This window comes from Ornithorhynchus anatinus, chromosome X3 (assembly GCF_004115215.2).
Source record: "Ornithorhynchus anatinus isolate Pmale09 chromosome X3, mOrnAna1.pri.v4, whole genome shotgun sequence".
Lineage (NCBI taxonomy): Eukaryota > Metazoa > Chordata > Mammalia > Monotremata > Ornithorhynchidae > Ornithorhynchus > Ornithorhynchus anatinus.
In genome coordinates this window covers 1,904,325-1,920,986 of record NC_041751.1, presented here as the reverse complement: position 1 = coordinate 1,920,986, position 16,662 = coordinate 1,904,325, and the positions used below count along the sequence as shown (strand labels likewise).

Below are 16,662 nucleotides of genomic sequence, written 5' to 3'. Positions count from 1 at the left end.
AGCACAGACCTGGCAGTCAGAAGGAACTGGGTTCTAATTCCAGCTCCACCGCTTGTCTGCTATGTGACCACGAGCGAGTCACTTCACTGGTGCCTCAGTTCCCTCATCTGTAAAATGGGGATTAAGACAGTGATCCCCATGTGGGACATGGACTGTGGCCAACTGGATTACCTTGTATCTACTCCAGCACTTAGAACAAGGCCTGGCACACAGCGCTCAACGAATATGGTATATTCTTCTTCTTATTATTACTGTGACAAGTAAGGAACTGAGCTTCTTTTGCACTAAGGACATTTAGAAGTTATTTGGTCGGGCTTGAGGGATAGTGGGGATAGCATCAATTTCAATTTATTTTGGGCGATTCTCAGGTGTGTTGCTTGTAACCTACCAACTCTCCTTTCATTTTCGGTTCAGTAAGCACTTCGCATGCTTTTGATTTCCTCTACAGATTGATATTCATAATCTTAAATGGGTAATATCACTGCCTCGCTGAATACCCAGAGATTTTCATAAATATCGGTGCAATCCCTGGAGTCAGTGCAGTTAAACCATTAGGCTTTTTATCAAAAGTAAAGCAATGAAGTGCTAATAGCAACTTAATTTTCCATTCTTGCAGCCCAACAGCAGGCCTTAACAAGCGATTTAATAATGCATAACCAGACGCTAGGGAGTCAAAGGAAATAAAACAGCCAGGAGACGGGAAGTAGGTGTCCCTTCCAGTTATTGAACTTTCCGTCTTCGTTCAAGTTACTGTTTCTGCTTGGTCATTTTGGGTGTGTCGGCTTTCCTCATGGCTTCAACTGCCCCGAGAAGTTCGTGGTTTACATTTCCTTCCACTTATCAATCGACCTTTCAATGGTATTTATTGAGCACTTACTGCACGTGGAGCACCGCATTGTACTCAGCGCTTGGGAGAATACAATATAACAGAGTTGGAAGATATGCCCCTTCTCACAAAGAGCAGAGAAGCAGCATGGCGTAGTGGACAGAGCCCCGGCCCTGGGAGTCAAAAAGTCCTGGGTTCTAAACCCCGCTCTGCCACTTGTCTGCTGTGTGACTGTGGGTGAGTCACTTGTCTCGGTCACCTCATCTGTAAAATGGAGATTGAGACTGTGAACCCTGCTTAGAACAGGGATGGTGTCCAACTAGATTTGCTGGTATCCACCTCAGCGCGTAGTACGGTGCCTGGCACACAGTAAGTGCTTCATAATAGTAATGGTGTTTTTTAACGAGTTTACAGTCTAGTCAGGTCCACTTCAAGTGCCCACTCAACCCACCTAGAAGGCTAGAATTCCCAGTCCACCTCACATCCTCAGCCACTTCACACCTATTTTTTATGTATTTGTTAAGCGCCTACCATGTGCCAGAGACTGCAATAATAATAATGATAATTATGGTATTTGTTAATGCTTACTATGTGCCAAGCTCTGTTCTAAGCGGCTGGGAGATACAAGGTAGTCGGGTTGTCCCACGTGGGGCTCACAGTCTTCATTCCATTTTACAGAAGAGGGAACTGAGGCAGAGAGAAGTGAAGTGACTTGCCCAAGTCACACAGCAGACAAGTGGAGGAGTTGGAATTAGAACACATGACCTCTGACTCCCACTTTCCACTGGCACGCTGCTTCTCTTGAGCACTGGGTAGATACAGGCTAATCAGGTTGGACACAGTCCACGTCCCATGTGGGGCTCACCGGTATCAATCTCCATTTTACAGATGAGGCAAGTGAGGCCCAGAGAAGTGAAGTGACTCGTCCAAGGTCACACAGCAGACAAGTGGCGAGCCGGGGTGCTCGTCATCAGGCCTCGTCAAAAAAGTACCAATTTCCCCACATGGGTCCTGTTCTGGTTTGATTGCATGATGCAAATCCAGCTGGTCTCCCTCCCGTGAAAATTTCTTGACGGGAGCGGGCTCCGTCTAGGCTAAGCTTGCACTACATGAGGGGTAAGCGTGAATTTAATTGCCCTTCTCTCTACTAGCAGGATCGGACTTTTGCAAGATGAGGCACCGGACACCTCACACGATCCTCAGGATTGATGCTCTAATCTAAAAATAACACATCCCAACAAGCCCATCGCGTAGCTACCCAGCGCTCAGTACCAGTACTTGACACAAAGTAAGCGCTTAACACCTACCACAAATATTATTACTACCGTAATCATTTTTAGGTAAAGGTCTGGAAAGAAGTACAATAGAGAATAATATAACATACTTCTAAGAAGTACAAGTTTAAAATAAATTGAACTTGCCATTTCTGAAGAGGGGAGGGCATAACACTGGATGGCAAACAAGAAGTTCAAACCAGAAACGTGAATTTATTTCCAAATTCCTTTGAAATCAACTAGAATCATCAAGAACCCATGGTCACCGAGGTGATGAAAAGCACTGTAGAAACAAATGCTCTGGCTTTGTTCTGTAATTAGTCCATCACATCTCCATAAATTCTCCCATCAGTTCCTTCTTTTGAACTGTTGGTGAATTATAAATGAACTGTCCAATGAAACGGGATCCCAGGAGATAAGTCCTGGTGAGGCTGGTGAAACTTAGAATATTTTTCTAGATTAATTTTACTTGTAATTCTCCAGTTGGATATGCCCTGGAGAGGAACGGCTTGATCCCGCTGATGAACCAATTTCATTAAGACAGTAGTTTCGTTTCCAGTTAAGCAAAGCTGTTCTACCTTGGAAAGTTTCCAGGTCCATAGTTAAAGTCCACTGAATGGGAGAAATTTTGCCCAACCCTGGAAAATCAGGAGTCAGCCAGCCTCAAAGTTGTCACACAACAAGACCTTCCAGCTGAGGATCAAGAGGTATTTTGCACCGGGGCAAAGAGATTTTCTATTCTATTCTTTTTTTTTTTTTTTGTAAGATTCTGTGGTGTTAGATTGTTGTCAAAACAGCCTCAACCAAGGTCAGATCTTAGTTTTTAGCAACTTATTAGATGGGAAGGATTCACTTTACTACACAATTCCCGCCAGGACCCAGCTTGATTTTTCTTTGTCCCCATTTATATGAAAGTTAAAAAAAAACAAGACATTCAAAACTGTTTTGCATTAAACAGAGGTAAACAAGATTATCCAAATCAATAATAATACAGTGGAATTTACTGAGCACTCACTGTGTACAGAGCACTGAACTAAACACTTGGGAGAGTATGATGCAAGCATAATAAGAGGAAAATAAAATGATGAAGAACAACTGAGAATCAGTGTGGCCTCGTGGATCGAACACGGGCCTGGGAGTCAGAAGGACCTGAGTTTCAAATTACGGCTCCGCCACCTGAAGTCACATACACTTCTCTGCTCCTCAGTTACTTTCATCTGTAAAATGGGATTTAGGACTGTGTAAACCCCATGTGGGACATGGGCTGATTAATCAACCCGATTAGCTGTTAGCTTTTGGGAAGCAGCGTGGCTCAGTGGAAAGAGCCTGGGCTTCGGAGTCAGAGGTCATGAGTTCGACTCCCGGCTCTGCCACTTGTCAGCTGTGTGACTGTGGGTGAGTCACTTCACTTCTCTGTGCCTCAGTTCCCTCATCTGTAAAATGGGGATTAACTGTGAGCCTCACGTGGGACAACCTGATGACCCTGTATCTACCCCAGCGCTTAGAACAGTGCTCTGCACATAGTACGCGCTTAACAAATACCAACATTATTATCTACCCCAGCGCTCAGTACAGTGCCTGGAACACGTACGAAATACCTTTAAAAAAATGATCTGGGCTTGTGAGTTATGGGGCCCAGGTCCAATTTATAGCCTTACCTCAGAGAACCTTTGTACATCCTGTGTCAGCGTTCCCACTCTCTTCCACTGATAATATTTTAGTAACTTCAAAATCGCAGGATTCACCGCATTGTCTGACGGTACAGTCCGAAAGAAATAAGGATATTTTTTCTTATCGGCTAGCACCGGTTGGTAGTGGCTGCAAATGAAAGCTGGAAAAAACAAAAAACACAAACTAAATTGAGCATTTCTAGAATAGCTGTAGGGTAGCCGGATGCAGTCAGAGCCAGAGTCCTGTCTACTCAGTCCTGTCAGTGTTGGAAATCTGAAATGGTGAGAGTCAGAAACAAACACAGCTTAGGAGACAATCTGCTGAAATGATCTCTTCTATTTGGTACTATGCATTTTAATCCTACATTAAATTAAATTTAATTCATTCAATCACATTTATAGAGCGCTTAAAGTGTGCACAGCATTGTACCAAGCATTGGGATAGTACAATTAACAATAAACAGGTACATTTCCTGCCCACAATGAGCTTAGAGTCTAGAGGGGAAATCCACAAGGTGGGACATGTTTTTCTGGAAAAGAAGGAAGTTACGGATTAGCATCCGTGTTCCCTGAAAATCAAACAGGCCCAGGATAGCCTGGTTGCTTTAGAAAGAGGAGTTTCAGGAATTGGTAGATGGAACCGAAGGTGATCTGCCACATTTTCAATTCTATTGATTTATGACCTTGCTGGCCATCTTTGTAATTGATTGCAAAGCCAGAAGCGATAATATGGAAAAAAGAAAATTTGACCACTTTTGTAATTTACAGTTACTAGAAACGACTCATCTATCCAGCAAAATCAGTTCCTTTTGGGATTTTTCTTTTTAATAGCATTTGTTAAACCCTGACTATGTGCAAGGGCACTGTACTAAACGTTTGTCTACCCAAAGAGAATCAGGTTGGACACAGTCTCTCATAGGGCTCACACTCTTAATCCCTATTTTACAGATGAGGTGACTGAAGCCCAGAGACATTAAATGATTGCCAAGCTCACACAGCAGACTAAGGCAGCGTGGCTTCGTGGCAAGAGCACCAGGCTTGGAAGTCAGAGGATGTGGGGTTCCAATCCCAGCTCCACCACCTGTCTGCTGTGTGACCCTTGGGCAAGCCACTTAACTTCTCTGCGCCCTCAGTTCCCTTACCTGTTAAAATGGGGATTAAGACTGTGAGCCTCAAGTGGGACAACCTGATTATCTTGAAAGTACCCAGCACTTAGTATAGTGCTTGGCACATAGTAAGCACTTAAATACCATAATTATTATTATTATATTAGAAGATGTATGCAGCTTCTCAACATCAAAGGGCAGGGCCAGATTGCCTACAACAAGATCCTGGAGGTCAATCAATCAATCATATTACTGAGTGCTTACTGTCTGCAGAGCATCAAAAAAAGGCTTCATTGCTTCATTCGTTGTCCCACATGGGGCTCATACTCTAAGCAGAAGGAGAACAAGGTAGTAAATCTCCATTTTACAGATGAGGAAACAAGGCTCAGAGAAGTTAAGGGACTTGGTCATAGAGCAAGCAGCTAACAGAGCCAGGAATAGAACCCAGGTCTTTCGACTCCCAGACCCCAGCTCTTTCCCCTGGGCCATGCTGCTTCTCACAGATGTGTCTGGGAATGTGTTTTTTGTATATGTACAGCTGTGTATTAGTGTTTATGTAACGTGTGATTATGAAAAATGCACTGATTAAAAATACATCAATGCAATAAATCATGAATTAGAATATTCCAATGTTTCATTCCCCTAAAATAAATTAACATTTGGGCAGGAGATCCACCTAGACATGACCCTAGTGATCCCAGCTAAATTCTAATTAACTGACCTAGGTTTTCTCTTTTTGCAAGCTGAGTGAACAGGATTCTATCTGCTTTCAACCTGGAAGCCAGAAAGAAGAAATCATCCGCTCCAAAGGAGGGGGTGAGATAAGGAAAAGAAGGTACCAAACCAGTTACCGAGTAACATTTGAGAAGCTTGACTACTCTCAACATTAAATCACCCCTTGGGGAAAAAAAGTGAGGCTACAGAACACTGTTATTTCACACAGAAGATAATCGATAGTCATAGACGCCTTTATGGGTCTCAGTCCTCTCTCTGCCGACAACCTAAACTCCCACACCATAAATTAACTCCTCTGACTGCGGAGACACAGGGGGTTCCAGCACTTTTGGCCTCTTCAGTTCTGGACGGGAAAACTTTCCGAAGGAGACAATTCCAAGTTGAATTAGGCATTCGACCTACCCAATTCCTCTCATGCTGACAGTGGGTCTCTAACTGCATAGTCTCAGAGTATGTTAGAGAAGGTCACACTTCTTACAATCGATCGCATTTATCGAGCATTTACTAAGCACTTGGAAGAGTACAATATAACAGTCATTAGGCACGTTGCCTGCCCACAGTGAACTTAGTCTCACCTGGACTATATAAAAATGATAGACAAGAATACTGAATTGGGGAGGGAAGTTGAGGAGGGTGGAAATGGGATCAGACTCCCCACCACAACCCAGAAATCAGGACGATGAGGGGAAAGCTTGATGGGTAGTTCAAACCATGTCCTCATTTCTAGGGGGTGGGGGGCAAAAAGGGGGACCAGAAGCTTCCACAGTGCCAGCTCAGCTTCCGCTTCTGGCCCTAGGAGATCTTACCTCCTCCCCGGGTGACGGTGACAGGTTTGGCCTCTGCTCCTCCAAGCAATCTGATCCCATACCTGCTTGGGGTTGACCTCTCCCCCAGAAACAGCAGCGTGGCCTAGTGGATAGAACACGGGCCTGGGATTCGGAAGGGCCTGGGTTCTAATGTCGGCTCTGCCACTTGTCTGTTGTGTGACCTTGGGTAAGTCCCTTCACTGGGCCTCACTGCCCTCATCTGTAAAATGGGGATTAAGACTGGGAGCCCCATGGCAGACATGGATTGTGTCCAACCTAAATTGTATCTACCCAGAGCTTGGTCCAGTGCCTGGCACACAGAAAGGGCTTAACAAATATTTTAAAAAAAGAAATATAAGAGACTTTACTCAGCTCCCTACTGGACACTGGGGGACCCAATTCTCAGAGCCAGCGGGCCTGGCTTCCACATGTCCAGGAAGTGGAGGGTTCATCTTATTTCCTCCCTAAATCCCATGCACATTGTGTCTCTGTCTTCCCCTACCTCATGGCTGTTTTGTCACTTCCTAAGACTTATTTCTTGCTGGTCTCTTCCATTTCTTTTTTGGATTTCTATCTGATTCCCTCTATCTCTTGTTTCCCTGCCTCATCTGACATTCGCATCTCCTTGGATCTGTCTCATGCTGCCCTCTTTAAATGTTATTTTGTCTTGACCTTTTCTACTTCCTCATCCTCCCCTCAACATTTTCCCCTCTTCACAGTCCAAATGGAAATGAAACCCTTGCCCCCAGTACAAATGTAGTTAAGTTAGGTGTTCTCTTTCCCTTTATGACATTTCCATTTTGGAGACCAAACAGAAAAGCCAAGAGAGGATCTTGTGACCTGAAAACTCTAGATGCTAAAAATTGAAGAACATAAAAATAAGTCTCTGGCAGAATTTTTTAAATATTTTAACAAAATCCCAATACAGGCACATCCTAGGTTACAGCCAGTTCATCATCCACAAAGACTCAAGAAACTGGAAAGAAGCAGTGTGGTCCAGGGGAAAGATCAGGGACCTGGAAGTCAGAGAATGTGGGTTCTAATCCTTCTCTGCCGCATGTCTGCTGTGCGACCCTGGGCAAGTCACTTAACTTCTCTATGCTTCAGTTACCTCATCTGTAAAATGGGGATTAAGACTGTGAGCTCCATATGGGACAGGGACTGTGGCCAACCTCATTACCTTATATCTATCTCAGGGCTTATAACAGTGCTTGGTACATAGTAGGTGCCTAACAAAAACCACTATTATTATTATTAACTGCCATCATGGTTTGACACCCTCACAATATAATGCATGGTTGCAAGATGCCAACACAGAAGGTATGATTTCTCCGGCTAAGGTTTGGGGATTAAGAAGTCATGTTTTGAAAAAGCCGATGAATTTATAAACATGTTTGAAGAGAACCCCAGTAGAGAGAGATGAGTTCTAAGGTACGGAGAGGTGTTCAGAGAGAGTTGCCTGCAACAAGGTACTTTATGAAGATAAGAAGGATGCTGCTCCTCAATTAAAGTCAGACAAATTCTTCATTAAAGGTAAAAAAAAATCGCTACTGCAGTCAGCCATACAAAGATTCAAAATCTCACTATAGCACCTTATTTAGCTAATGTGCTATTATGCCTCAAATTATTATAGCCAAGATTTAACACTAGTTTAGTGATGTTTAATGTAATGGCATATAAAGCAGATAAAGGGATTTCATATTTATATTTCCAGAGGTTTGGGGACAGAGCCAGTTGATAAACACAAGTCTATGGGGAAACGTACGCCATGATAACCACCGTTCATGATAGAGCTGCATTTTCTGGGAACCCGGACCGTGAGGAATGCCTGCATTTTCATTTCACTCCAGACTACACGTGGAGGTGAAGTGCTTGGACTTACTGTGAAACTAATTTCTACAATTTAATCTTTACACAGCAATGTGGACGAGTAGAAAGAGCACGGGCCTGGGAGTCAGAGGACCTGGGTTCTAATCGCGGCTCCACCTTTAATGCTCCCCGTCTCATAAACTATCAGTATTCTGTTATTCCAGGACTTGAGCGATAAACCAATCAATCAGTGGTATTTATTGAGCGCTTACAGTGTTCAAAGCACTGTACCAAGTGCTTGGGAGTGTACAATACAACAGAGCTGGTAGACGTGTTCCCTGTTCTCAGTGAGCTTACGGTCTAGAAGGGAAGACAGATACTAATATAAATAATTTATGGATCTGTGCATAAATACTGTGGGTGAGGGTGGGGCAAATGTCAAATGCCCAAAGGGCACAGATGGAATTATATGGATGACACAGAAGGGAGAGGGAGCTAGGGAAAAGAGAGCTTAATCAGGGAAAGCTTCCTGGAGGACATGTGACCTTATAAACCTGCCTAGAACAGTGTATGTTTCTCTTGGGAGAGAGGCCAAACATTCTCACTGAGGGACACAGTTGATGAAGCGGCCCAGTGGATAGACCACAGGCCTGAGGGTCAAAGGACCTGGGCTCTAATCCCAGCTCCGCCACTTGTCTGCTCTGTGATCTTGGGCAAATCACTTCACTTCTCTCTGCCTCAGTTCCCGCATCTGCAAAATGGGAATTAAGACCACCAGCCCCATTCGGGACAGAGACTGTTTCCAACCTGATTTGCTCTAAATCCACCCTGCTGCTTCGTACAGTGCCCGGCACAGAGTCAGTGCTTAAGAAATGTCACAATGACTATTATTACTATAATTATTATGAAGATGGAGTCTCATGGATTCTCCCATAGTAAACAATGGATGAGCCTCAGTCCAGGCATGATGTCCTTAGAGCTGAGAAAAGGGAGATAGCTTCTAGGGAGGGAGGTTTGTGAGGTCCGCTTCCGCTCCCTTACTCCTTCCAAGCCATGGTCCCCCTGGGACACAAGTCCCTCACAAATGCACTTCTGCAGTAAATAGTTTTGAACCAACGGAACGGAGACTCCAAATCAACACGGTCAATCGTGGCCTTTTCAAAAAAGAATTGGCTCTGAGATCCGCTGACTTGTAAACTGCCTGGGAATGGTACCTAGAATAGCCTCACATTATAACTTAATCGACATCTGAGGAGCTTTAGGTAGTCCTGGGAAAGGAACCCTTTTTGAAACAGCCCCAAGATTTCGGCAGGCATTTTCCCTAACACTTACCACTGAAGGTAATAAAAGGGATCAGAACAAAATCTCTCCTTGGCCCATGAATCTAGTCCTTATAGAAATGTGAGAGCAGTCAAAATGAAAACGGAATAATAGAGACCTCGGGGGGCTTCTAGGAGTTGTTAAAGACAATCCCATGTTCTCCTGTCGATGGAGGCTGGCGTCACCAGCTTTCCGTAGAGTGCCAGAAAAATGACTGAGGAAGTATAAATATTAGAACATTTGACATTTCAGTGTGTTTATTGAACACTCTGTCTCCTGACTGTTGCCTTGAAAGACTCTCTTTGGATAAATGGGATACATTGAAAAGCTCAGTCCAGAGACCAGGGAGTGAATCGGAGGAGAACGAATACCAGAAAAGCCACGAAGGTGTAACAGAGTAGCATAGGTTGTTACCGGTCACTAGCTTGACAAGGTAAAGCTAACAAATTGGCAATTTAGAGATTTGAAGAGTGGATGCCCCAGGCCTTGCAAAAACACAAACCATAAGAGAGACAGCTGGAGAATTAACAAGGAGAAATGTTGGCAAATGGTTTGGTGCATATGCTAACAAATTAACTTCAGAACATGGAGAAAATAATTCATGTCTTTCTTAAGGATGAGAAATTGTCTAGAATAATTGTATTCAAAACAAATAAAGGAGTAAATCCTTTACTGATAAATAATAACGAACTTACAACAGCCAACAGGGTGACAGGGAATTTCTGGGGTTATCTTGACTTTTTTAGTCTTCATTTATTTCATTTTTTAACCTCTTACAGCTCTACTCTACCCTGGTTAGCACTCACCTTTGGTTACATGAAAGGAGAGTCCTAAGAGAAAGTGTGCTAAATGAAATAGTTTTCCACAGGAAATAATGGAAAGGGCATTAATATATTTCTAAGATCTGAAAAATGAAAACCCCATGACAGAACACAATGAATTTAGTTAGTGATAAAGCAATAATGTAAATTTGTACCAATAATGAAATACTTTCAATTATTTTGAAATATTTTCAACAAGCACTGTTCTAAGTGCTGGGAGAGATATAGATTGGACACAGTCTGAATCCCCATTTTACAGATGAGGTCACTGAGGCACAGAGAAGTGAAATGACTTGTCCAGGGTCATATAACAGATAAGGGATGGAACTGGAATTAGAACCCAGGTCCTTATATCTCCCAGGCTTTATCCACTAGTCAATCATATTGAGCGCTTACTGTGTGCAGAGCACTGTACTAAGCACTCGGGAGAATACAACAATATAACAGACACACTGCTTGCCCACAAAAATCTTACCATCTACAGGGGGAGACAAACTAGGTCGCTGAGATTAAAATAGGTCCTCTATTTCCAGTTCCCTAGTATCTCTTTCTCAGGGATGAGGAGAAAAATCAAAGAGAAAGTGAGTTAAATGTTTCCAGAGCTTTTGTCCCTCCATGATCAAAGCCCAGGGGCTATCATTCTTTCAAGTCACTGTGACTTGATTCAGTCATTCACTTCCTTGAGCATTAAATAGCACCCCAGTGGTTTGAAAGTTCAGCCAGAAAGTCCACAGAAACATCTACTTCAAATTATTTGGCTATTGGTGCGTATTCACATTATTTGATCATTGTGACTATATTGGTTTTCTCCAGTCACTTTAAAAACATATGTATAATTGTTCATCAATGTTTTTGGATCCAGAGAATGCAATAATGGCCTTTACATGATTTCCTTTGGGAAATTCTACTTCATCTAATGCTCTTTTTACTCTATCTTCATGGAATAATTAGGAGCAGAAAATCAAATTGTTGGTTTTTTTGGTGAGCTGGAATGGGGTAATCATAAAAAAGAGGGGCAGAAGAAGATTGGGCTCACTGAACACTAGCACTGAGATTTGGACTTTTGATGTTGATTCTTCTTATTGAAGACTAAGCAACTGTAACACAGTTAACAGTGAATCATGGTATTAGGTCTCTGGAGAACAGGAGAAAGAATCAAAAGATTTTTTTCCCTGGCCTCAATAGATGACAACCTAATGAAAGAGAGTAAAATTAAATGGACAAGTATATAGTACAATGCTCTAAGCGCTTAGTACAATGCTCTGCACACAGTAAGCGCTCAATAAATATGACTGAATCAATGAATCAATACTAATTGTGACATTTGTTAAACACTGACTATATGCCAAACACTGTACTAAGCACTGGATTAGCTGCCCGCAAACCCTGTCCAACAAGGGGCTTAAAGTCTAAGTTGGAGGGATAACGGGTATCGAATCCCCATTTTACAGATGAGGAAACTGAGGCCCAGAGAAAGTGACTTGCCCAAGGTCACACAGCGGGCAAGAGGCGGACCTGAGATTGGAACCCGGGTCCTCTGACTCTCGGGGCCATGTTCTTTCCTCTAGGCCACTCTGCTTCTCATTAATTAGGAATGAGAGAAAAGACACAGATAGATGCTAGTGGGTAAATCAATCAATACCAGATATGCAATCGATTGATCCAAGAGCAGGGAGGTGGCACGTGAGATGATACAGCTGGAGGAGTAACGTAACAGACCCTGGGATTAAATCAAGCAGAATCTCTCAGCGTTTTACAGTGGGTAACTATGCGAGATGAAGTGAGCGAGATGCCTAAGGAAGGAATCTCTTGTCAGGAAAGCTATGGCTCTTTTATGAAACGAAGACCTGGTCTTGTTGAACGACTCCGAGCTCTCGAAATGTAAACTTGCCTCGCGACTTTTTGGATCTTTAAGAAAATCTCAACTTCTGTAAAGCTAGGGATTTCCCCCCCCATTAATTCTTACCTGAATACGACTCATTCAGGTTCTAGGTTTATTCATTTTAATTTCACCTTTGCCTCTGAATAAACCATCTTTTTTAGCACTCACAATGACTAGCCCAGGAAACATGCTTTTGCTAAGAACTAGGTTCACTGCTCAGATCGGATCTGTGGGAGGGAGAAACAAGACTGGAATTTGCTCTTTTATGCACTGGATTAAATCATTTTACCCATGTTTACCAACTTCCTCGGGAATTAAATGGGAGAAGTATTTGCAATCTAGGGTTTCTTTCTGTGCAGCTGAATAGTACTCTACTTTCTCAGGCTGCTTCTGACCCAACCGTGGTATTAGCATTTGCAAGAATCTATACAAAGAGACTGTTTTGCACATGGTGAACACAGAAGTGCTTCAGGTCTTTGAGGCATACTGTTTCTGCCCCAAAACGGGTCGATACAAGATGTTTTGACAGAAAGCGACTAGATATTGGTGATTCTCAGACAGATTAACGTTATGCAGATTAGCTGAAAGATGTTTTCGGACGTCACCTGGGAAAAACGCACGATGGATCAATGCTGCGTCAATAAGTTAATCAAATTCATTAAACGAAAGTGTAGCAGGCGGCAGTATCGATCAGTTCTACTAAAGTTGCGATGGTTCAAAATCTCTCCGGTCTGAGAATTTCCAGTGACTTATGATAGCGCTTCTTTTGTTTTATTATTGGGAGACAGTGTGGCCTAGTGGAAAGGCCCCAGGTCTAACCCGGGCTCTGCCACTCTCCTGCTTTGGGACCTTGGGCATATCAATTTCCTTCTCTGTGCCTCAGTTTCCTCAGCTGCAAAACGGGGATGAAACACCGCTGCCCCTCCCTAATGGGTCATGGTGAAGAGGATGCAAAATGATTTCCCTTTAAAGATACCCAGCTTCACTGTGCCCGCTTTGCCGACTCTTTCCGGGAAGACAGCAGAGTTTAAATGTTCCTATTCAAGGGTTCCCTGCCCCATGTAAAAGTACCTAAAGCCACAGGGAGGCTTTACTTTCTTCTTCTGTCCCTTTTCCCCAGATTTAGCTCTCAGGAAGTTTAGATGAACTTTGGCTCCTCAAACTGTCCCTTCTCACCATCATCAACGGTATTTACTGAGCGCTTCTGCATGCAGAGCACTGAACCTGTGTTTTCTGAAGTCAAACTCAGTGGAGTTTGAGAGACAATTTTGGGCCCGTGCCGAACTGTAATAAAAGATAAAGGACCCGAAAAAAAAAAAGTGCGGAGGCAGCTAGGACCATTGCCCAATTTCACGGCAGCAGCATGCCTTCGTGGAAAGAGCACAGCCCTTGGAATCACAGGACCTGGGTTCCAATCCGGGTTCTGCCACATGCTTGCTGAGTGACCATGGGCATGCCACTTCATTTCTCTGTGCCTCGGTTACCTCATCTGCAAAATGGAGATTGAATACCTGTTCTCCCTCCTACTTAGACTGTGACACCCGTGTGGGACAGGGACTGTGCCAGGCACAGTCAGACCCAAAGTGCTCAGAGTCTAATTAGGAAGAAGTGGTATCGAATACATATTTTACAGTTGAAATAACTGAGGCCCAAAGAAGTAAAATGACTTGCTTAAGGTCACACAGCAGACAAGGGTCAGCGCAACGTTAGAACCCAGGTCCTCTAACTCCAAGGCCTATACTCTTTCCATTAAGCCACACTGCTCCCTCAAAATGGCGAATCTGGATGTAACCCCTTCTTCCGGCAGGCTCAAGGCCTGAGGGGGAGAATGGAACTGCTAAATTAGACTGAATCTCTTGATAGGGTCCGGATCTATTTTTTTATGGTATTTGTTAGGTGCAGATTACGTGCCGGACACTGTACTAAGCACTGGGAGAGATACAAGGTAATCAGGTTGGACAAAGTCCCATGTGGGGTTCACAGTCTCAATCCCCATTTTACAGATGAGGGAACTGAGGCACAGGAAAGTGAAGTGACTTACCCAAGGTCACCCAGCCGAAAAGTGGCCGAAATGGGATTAGAACCCAGGTCCTTCTGACTCCCAGACCTGTGCTCTATCCACTGGGGATCACTACTTTGTTTCTCACTTATGTATTCTTCCCACATAATATAATGCTCTGCACACAGGAAAAGCTTAATAAATATGATCACTCTTTCTTCTATTGCTACTACTGAATCAAGGTGTGATTTTTCAACCCTAATTAGAGGTGGTAAGTTGCTACCGTTTCACGTTTTTGCAAGGTTCTCATTAAGAGGTAAGTGGCATCACAGTTGTGTTTACACGATCAAGTCTCAACTCTAAAAGGTATCAGCTGAGAGCAGAGTAACTGAGCTATTAAAAGATGTTTTGGTTATAATTAGTTCGTTTCCTGGGCTTGTCACCTGCACAGCTGTGAGGGACAAATGCAATCTTTTGCCTCAGATGAGGGTTTTATGACACCCCACGGTTCTGCACACTTCGTTCAGTTGGCAGATTGCAGTTTTCACTTTGATCCGACAGGAGTTTTTGCAGTTGATATGCAATGCGGCATCACAGAAATAGCCAGGGTTTAAACCTGGAGCCAGTGAGGCCCGGACCAACTTCCTTAGAGAATATAAAAATGATCGATTCGGTGTTGGAGAGCGGAGAAGACAGGAAAAGGAAAACCACCATCTGCTAGGCTCGAACCCAAAGGCTTGTTTTCAAGGTTACTCCCACTGTCCAGTTTCTTCCCATTTAGGGGAAATATACTTGGTAAAATCTCCGGCTGTGGGGTCCTTGCTGGAGCACCTCTCCAATCAATCAACGGTCGATCAATCGCATTTATCGAGCGCTTTCATTCATTCTATCGTATTTATCGAGTGCTTGCTTTGGGTAGAGCTCTACACTAAGCTCTTGGGAGGGTACAAGACAGAGTTGGTAGGCAAGTTCCCTGCCCACAGCCAGTTTGCAATCTAGAGGGGGAAACAGATAATAGAAATAAATAGTTTACAGATACGTACCTAAGTGCTGTGGGGCTGAGAGTAGGGTGAATGCCAAGTACCCAAAAGGTACATACCCAAATACACAGATGATGCAGAAGGGAGAGGAGTCAGGGAAAAGCAGCTAGGCCTAGAAGATAGAAGCACTGGCCTGAGAGTCAGGACCCAAGTTCAAATCCTGATTCTGCCACATGCCACTGGACAGGACTCTGGACTCCTGGACGGGCAGAGCTCTAACAGAACCAACCGATCAACCAATCGATCATCTTTATTGAGCGCTTACTGTACTAAGCGCTTGGGAAAGTACACTATAACAGAATCGGCAGACGCCAATCCCTATAAGAACCTGCTCAGAGGGCTTCAGCTTCCTCTCAGATGCCAGACCTCCATCCTCTGAAGCAAATACTGAGGGGAGGAGGAGGGAAAAAAGGGAAAAGGTCTACTTTTCTCCAGAGAGAAATGATCAATCGCTGCTTCTTTTTACAGCACACATTCTTCACAGCGTCGTGTTTTCTCCTAGCAGTCCATTTCTGCTTAATCCAATTTTACTTGGGTCGGGGAGACTATTTCTGTATGCTTGCTGTGGGAGCGAGCGTTCCACTTGAGGGGAAAAAAAGCCTTCCTTTTTGGATCGTAAACTAAAGCAGTCGACTGCCACAGGATCTAAGGACTCTGAATAAATGCCCAAAGGGGATCAGAGATCCATCTATTTCTTGGCCGTCAGGATCGAGGGGAGAGAGAAGAGGAACTAAGAGAAAAGGAGCTGATGGATAAAGGAATCACTCTCCCAAATCTTTCTCGCCCTGACCTCTCTCCTTCTATGCTTAACAAATACCATAATTATTATTATTATTCTGCGCAGTCTCGTATTTCCTCCTGCCTTCAGGACAGCTCTACTTGGATGTTGAGAGTAGCATGGCCTAAGTGGATAGAGCACAGACCTGAGAGTGAGAAGGACTTCAGTTCTAATTCCAGATGATCCTGGACAATAGCGGATAGAGCACAGGCCTGCGAGTCAGAAGGTCATGGGTTCTAATCCCAGACTCTGCCACTTGTCTGCTGTGTGACCTTGGACAAGACCCTTCACTTCTCTGGGCCTCAGTTACAGCATCTGGAAAATGGGGATTGAGACTGTGAGCCCCACGTGGGACAGGGACTGTGTTCAACCCGATTTGCTTGTCTCCATCCCGGCACTTAGTACAATGCCTGGCGCATAGTAAGCACTTAACAAATGTCATAATTATCATTATTATTACTTCATTTCTCTGGGCCTCAGTTAACTTGTCTGTAAAACGGGGATTAAGATTGTGAGCCCCTATATCCAACCTGATTAACTTGTATCTACCCCAGCACTTAGTTCAGTGCCTGGCACATAGTAAGCACTTAATAAAT

The 16,662-nt window shown here is 43.8% G+C and overlaps 1 protein-coding gene across 1 annotated transcript in view; it reads right to left on the bottom strand.

Annotated features, from left to right (window-relative positions):
* GABBR2 (gamma-aminobutyric acid type B receptor subunit 2) overlaps positions 1-16,662 on the bottom strand; it is a 211,613-nt gene that overhangs the window by 128,200 nt on the left and 66,751 nt on the right. The window contains 2 exon segments of the mRNA XM_029053600.2: positions 3,759-3,908; positions 3,911-3,931. Coding sequence (XP_028909433.1) covers positions 3,759-3,908; positions 3,911-3,931 — 171 coding nt within the window.